Source organism: Ambystoma mexicanum, chromosome 12 (genome assembly GCF_040938575.1).
Source record: "Ambystoma mexicanum isolate Mex_15411 chromosome 12, UKY_AmexF1_1, whole genome shotgun sequence".
Classification (NCBI taxonomy): domain Eukaryota; kingdom Metazoa; phylum Chordata; class Amphibia; order Caudata; family Ambystomatidae; genus Ambystoma; species Ambystoma mexicanum.
In genome coordinates, this window is record NC_090936.1 from 1,227,787,706 (window position 1) to 1,227,794,150 (window position 6,445).

Genomic DNA, 6,445 nt, shown 5'->3' on the forward strand with positions numbered 1-6,445 from the left:
ACGTGAGCCCGGTTGAGGGATGCCTGCAAGTTGGGCTGGAGAGTAATGCGCTCATGAACATTTTAAACAAGAGTGAACCTGGCCGAGGGTTGTCCGCAGTGGAAGTTGCAAGCTGCATTTGAAAGGCCGTAGTGAACCCGACGGAGGGAGGCCCAACTTGCAGGAAGGATCCGAGCCCGGCGGAGGGAGATCCAAGGGGCGAAAAGCAATCGCCCACGGTACAAGATTACCAAAGGAACGTTTGTTTGTATATTGTTTTGAGACTTTGTAGAAGAGAAGAGACGAGACTTGACCCGTGAAGGTTCTGGTATTGTTGAACTGAGATTGCGTGCCTCGTGCTGAAGAGGCCCAGGAGTGTGCTGTGCTCAGCAGTCCCGCCTCGACCCGTGCTAAAAACGTGGGGAAGGAGATCCAGCTATACCATCCTGATTTATCATTTTGTGAACACTTTTTTCTTTCTGGTGAACATTACCCACACTCTTTTTGTAACTTAGCGCCACGATGCCTCCGGGCTGTTGCGCGCTATAGAAATGCGAATAAATAAAGGATTGGCAATAGTTTTTTTTTAGTATAGGCCTTTTTTATTTGACGCCACTAGGACTGCCTTATTATTTGATGGCTGTAGCCTGCTCCCATCTTAGATTTAGGTTTAGATTTAGGTTTAGATTAGGCATTTATCTCACCTATTATAAAATACAACAAACACCCTTGAACTGTTGCCACAAGTTCCTTACATAAAGCACTGGCTCCTATCACACAACTATTGTTTCTGCTGCTACTCTCTGCCTTCAACAGCAACTCTGTACCATGGTAGCTGCTGCTGCTCCTCCTTCACAACTGGCTGCGCTTCTAGCACATGCAGCCCGCATTATCCGATTTGCCACACAGCTGACAGTTTGTTTCTGGTTGGTGACAGCTCCTGGCATGCATGGCTGCTTCTGTTCTGGGTTTGCCTGCTTCCCCTTCTCATATTCTGTCAACAGCTGCTTCTAGCCTTCTTCTCTTTTCTGTCTGATTTGCTAGTGGGCATCACATCTTAGCACTTTCCTGGCATTGAAGCTTCTGCAGTTCAGGTACTGGTGTGAATGGGACACGAGTCCTATGCAGACCTACCCCATCTGGTCTAAAGTAGGCTTTTCTGCTTGGCATTTCTCCGTTGTGCATGATCTGCCAATGTAGGCAAACGTCACCTCAGAACTTGAAGAACCTCTCAGCCTAGAAGCTTGTTCCCCTCGCCTTCTAGCGGTGCTGCCTTCTGGGCCTGCTTCCTAGCTATAGGATCACCTGAGGAAAGGAAAGAGCAGTTAGTCCATACTATAGAGTCCATTCCTAACGGTTTTCCCTTCATAGCCCCACTAACAGATGGCTAAGCTTCATACTATTTGGGTCCTTCAATCACTTGCTCCAGGCCCATTATTTATTTATTTCATTTATAAAGCATGCTAAACCCGCAAGCATGAAGGCGCTGTTACCATCAAAGACTTGCAATCAAACATAGAAATACATTTTATTTTTAAGAAAACATAGAAAAAATGCCAATAGGATCGGACATATAAAAACATTTGGGAGGCATCTCGATTAAGCAAACAGCCAGGTTTTGAGGGCTCTTTGGGAACGCCTGGTACAAGTGTTCAGGTCTCAGGACAGGTGGATGAGAGTTCCACCGTTTGGCACAATGGAGGGTAAACTCACGCCTCCAGCTTTTGTACATTTGAATTTCGGATTGCTAAGGCAGTGTGCATAGGGGGTCCTGGTTGACCTTGAAGAGACAACTTTAGTTATTTTTTGAGAGAGGTATGGTGGAGCAGAGTTGCAGAGGCACCTGTGAGTGATGGACAAGAGTTTTAAAAAGAATCCGTTCACGAATCAGGAGCCAGTGTAGAGCTCTTCTAGCAGCAGAGATGTGCTCACATTTGGGAATGTTGGAAGCAGCTTGGAGAGCATTCTTCTGTATGAGCTGCAACTTCTGGAGGTCTTGGGAGGAGGTGCCAGCGATGGGACGTTACAGTAGTCAAGCTTGGAGCCAATAATTGCTTGTTCAATGGTTAAACGGCTGTTGGCGATAACAAGGGCCTGGAAGCATTATCAATTTCAACGTGCAGGCTGCGGAGGAGGTGATAGCATTCATTTGGCAGGTCAGTGAGAGGGTGGCATCAAGGTAGACACCAAGGGGCAGATTCACAGACCGTGTAACATTATAAAATGGATCTGTGAATTAGGCCCCTAGTGTGACTAAATAGGAGAGAGACGCAGAGGATTATGGTAGAGTAGGCAGAGTGTAAAATGAAGGAGGAGGGAATGTGAGGAAGGCCAGGAGGGAGTCTCTAATTTAGAAAATGTTTGCAGTGAAGTATTCAGCTAGGTCTTTAGCTGTGAGAGTGGAGTTGATAGTCATAGGTTTAGAAGGCGCAATTTCCGGGTGCCCTGTAGCCAGCGAGGATGGTTGGAGTGAGTCAATAAGGATTAGGTAGAATTCCTTTTTCGCTGTCTCAAGAAGGACTTGAGAGAATTCAGGGCAGAGAGGTAGAGTTGCGGGTGCTCATGCAAGTGGGTACGCCTCTATTTACGCAGCAGCCGATGCTCATCAATCTGGCTTCAGAGCGGCCAGAAGCACGGAAACTGCTCTTCTGAACATCTGTGAGGACCTGTTCTTGAACCTCGACTCCAACACTCCGTGTGTTCTCATTCTGCTCGATCTCTCTTCTGCCTTTGACACTGTCAACCATGCCATCCTGCTCAACCGTCTCCGTGATGACCTGGGTATCACTGGTCAGGCTCTGGCGTGGCTGACCTCTTTCCTTTCAAATCGACCCTCCCAGGTCCAACTTGGGTCCTTCCTCTCTGACATCTTTTTCTCCACCTGTGGTGTTCCCCAGGGATCTAATCTCTCTCCCTGGCTGTTCAACCAGTATCTGGCACTCCTTGCCCACCGCATCGCCGCTCTCTGCCCCTACTTTCAGTGCTATGCGGACGACACCCAGCTCATTTTCAGGCTACCCTCGGCCTCCTCCTTTCCTTCCCTCATCTCTGACTGTCTGTCTGCCATCCAGGAATGGTGTGCCGCCAATGACCTCTGCCTTAATGCTAGTAAGACTGAGATTCTACTCATCGGCACACCCACTCCCTCCTTCCCTGTAGCTCTCTGGCCATCCTCGCTTGGCCCTCCTCCTGCTCCTACCTGCAAAGCAAAAAACCTCGGGGTCATCTTCGACTCCACACTCTCCTTCTCCCCTCATATATCTGACGTCCCTAAGAAGTCACACTACCAGCTGCACCTCCTCAGAGGTATTCTTCCCTTCCTCTCCTTCCCCCAGAAGCTCACTGTCTCCCGAGCCCTGGTTCTCTCGAAGCTGGACTACTGTAACAGCCTCTATCTTAATCTGCCTGCCTCCACTCTCCGCCCCCTGCAACTCATCCAGAACAGAACTGCGAGACTTGCCCTTGGCCTCAAGCCCAGGGACCGTATCTCTCCAGGACTGAAATCTCTACACTGGCTCCCAGTGGTTGCGAGGATTAAGTTCAAAACCCTCTGCATTGTCCACAAGGCCTTCTAGGGCCTGGGGCCTAAATACCTTCAACTCGCACTTCCTAAATATCTTCCTTCCCGAGCCCTTCGCTCATCCATCTCCAACTCCCTCAGGGTCAGCCGCTTCTCGAAGCAACGAGTCGGGGTTCGATCTCTCGCCGTGGCAGGGGCCTCCCTCTGGAACAGCCTTCCTGCCTCCCTGAGACTTGAGGAGAACCATCTCCGGTTCCGGAAGCACCTCAAAACCTTCCTCTTTGCTTCTGCTTTCTCTCTCCCTCTCCCCTGCTAAAGTCTCGACATGAATCTGCACCGAATCTGCAACTGGGCCACTCTCACCGACCTCGGTCCTGGTCCCAGCCACTCTCCTCTTGCACTGCCTCCCTGGCAACCCCTGCACTGAGGGACTGTCTCTGCATCCCTACAGCCCCCTTTTTCCCAGCACTTGTCTGCACTTACCTTGCACTTGCCACCAGCTGGCCCTATTTATTTACTTATTCTACTTACTTGTACTGCACTTCCCCCTTCCCCTTTTCCCTTCCCCCTACCCCTGCACTTGCGCGGTCTGAATGTCACCTGGCCTAGTAGGATCGTTGTCTGTCTTCCCCTTGTCCCCCCCCCGCCTCGTCGCGCCTTGAAACACTTCTGTATAGGCGCGTTACAAATGCCATATTATATCATATCATGTCCGTGCAGAGAGAGAGTATGAATCGGGTCACCTGTGGATGAGAATACAGAGACTTAGGGGTGAAAGTTAGCAGTGGGAAGTGACAGGGCCCCCTTGATTTCCTATCACACAGTACTTGCTCAGCATTTTACAGATGCCACTGACGTGACTGCTGTGCTGAGTGCTCTATGAGGAATCTGGGGTTAAATTTGCATGCTGGGATTTGTAGTCCCGCAGTAGGGAATGGAGAACTACAAGTCACAGAATGGCAAGACCTTGCGGATGGAAACCCGCGCTTTCATTTCTTGTCCCCTCACGCCACGTCATGCCACTAGGGTTTGTGTAAGGTGCGCGCCTTTACCTGCGCTGCCCACAGACAGCAGCTCTTTCGAGGTCCTGCAGGCGGCGCTGCCCGCCGGGTCCGGCTCGGAGCCTCCCCTCTCACCGCTGCGAGACGCCATTTTGAGCAGCGCGTGGATAGACTCGAGCAGTGTGCTTCCAGGGGCTGCTTCCGCTTAGAGGAACGGACCTAGCAACGTGGCCTCCGCACGTTGCGTGCAGGCCACGCCCACCAGGTAGTTCCCTCAGCTTGTATTTTACTACCGTGCTCAAGTCACGTGCTCCAAAATATTTCGTGTTTCTTGAAATGTAAAAATTTTAACGTGTGGCAGTGAGTCGCACAATCATGTTTTTGTTTTTCTTCAAGCCGTTTTAGTGCAAATTAAAAATAACTGAGAAAACGAGTTACGAAAATACAGTGGTGCACAGAAAAAAAGTAACACACAGTGCCATAACCCAGGGAAGATGCATCATTTAAACTGTGAAAGCTTTAAATCACCCCAAGTGGGGGCCAGGGATTCCCCCACTGCATTACAACACAAGTGACTGTAGATCAATCATTGAAATACAGTCCAAATAGAGACTGTACTTGGCAGGGGGGCTAAGTGGTGATGGGCGGGCCACTTCAGAAAATAGGTGGGGCAAATTTGGTCTGGTGTTGGGACCAACTATCAAATAGTATACTTTAAAGCGCAATATGCAGAGAGGAAATGGAAGCCTTTCTTGAAAGTAGCCGCTTTAAGTTTTACTGCGTTTGATCAAGTTCATTTTTCTGAACAAACAGTAAAACATTAACACCGCCAGTTTTGGGGAAAGGCTTCCAATGTTACAGAGTGAATTCATACATACCAACATTCTCAACCACCTATGAGGGAGATTCTGCTCCCGAAAGCGGGAGAAAGGAATCTTTTTTATCTAAAAATCGGGCGACTCCTGCCTAAATCGGGAGGGTTGGCATGTATGTGAATTGATGTTACGCATGCGCGACACAGAACGAGGGCGTGCATGCGCGTTTGAATAAAGAGGAGCCTGTGCTCAGCAGTTGCCGCCGGGACCCCGTAGCAAGCAGACCTGAGTCAGCGAGTTCTTTAAGGTACTGGTGCTGGTGATCTGACTACAGAGGAGACCCGGGGCTTTGATAACTCATCAACATTTGCATCGAGAACGCCGATGAGTGGTCAGAGACGCTCCTCCCTCTTTCTTGGTGAAGCACTTGCAGGTGTATGTCTGCTAGTGGAGGGACACTGGTGCTGTAGGTGCCAACAGGCTATTGTGAGTAACCTGTCTTCCACGTTTGTCCATCTTTTGCCTGGGAGAGTTGGGCTTGCTGCAGGACTGGGTGGTGGTGAGGCCTGTGAACTTTCTCGCCCTGGTATAGGGTAATTGTTATGACTCGCCACCGCGCTCCCCGTCTCCAAGCATCTCCGATTTGGCAACGCTGGAGGTTACCATGGAGACATGGTTTTTCCGCTGCCCGTTCTTCGTGTAGTCACATGACACGGCGACTATGTGCACTACGCGTAAAGTAACGCCTCCTCCTCCTTCAAATACGATTGCCAGAGGTTTAACGCTGCTTCTAATTAGCGTTTTTTCTTACCATTACTTCGATCCAGTTTTTCTCCACTTGTGACCTCGGAACGTTCTCTCGACCTTTCTACCAGATTACACTTGGATACCAAGTCTGACTACGATTGGCCGTTCCATCGGCTTGCCGCACTTGCAGTGGCTTCTCGGCAGTTGTTCCGCCTGCTTGCCGAGCCCCCTTGCTACCTTCATTCTATCAAGCAAGCCATCCTTCCGGCTTACCTCACTTGCAGCGGTTACCTTAGCAGCTGTCCCGTCTTCCTGCTGAGCCCCTACGCTGCCTGCATTCCATACGGTAAGCCTGTCTGCCTACCCGCCTCTTCGGCTGTTAA

The 6,445-nt window shown here is 50.1% G+C and overlaps 1 protein-coding gene across 1 annotated transcript in view; it reads right to left on the minus strand.

The window, feature by feature from the left end:
• The window catches only part of NOPCHAP1 (NOP protein chaperone 1), an 85,858-nt gene extending 81,098 nt beyond the window's left edge, over positions 1-4,760 (minus strand). The window contains exon 1 of the mRNA XM_069629900.1: positions 4,552-4,760. Coding sequence (XP_069486001.1) covers positions 4,552-4,651 — 100 coding nt within the window. The 5' untranslated portion in view covers positions 4,652-4,760. The remainder of the gene's footprint in view (positions 1-4,551) is intronic.
• Positions 4,761-6,445: the final 1,685 nt, after the last annotated feature.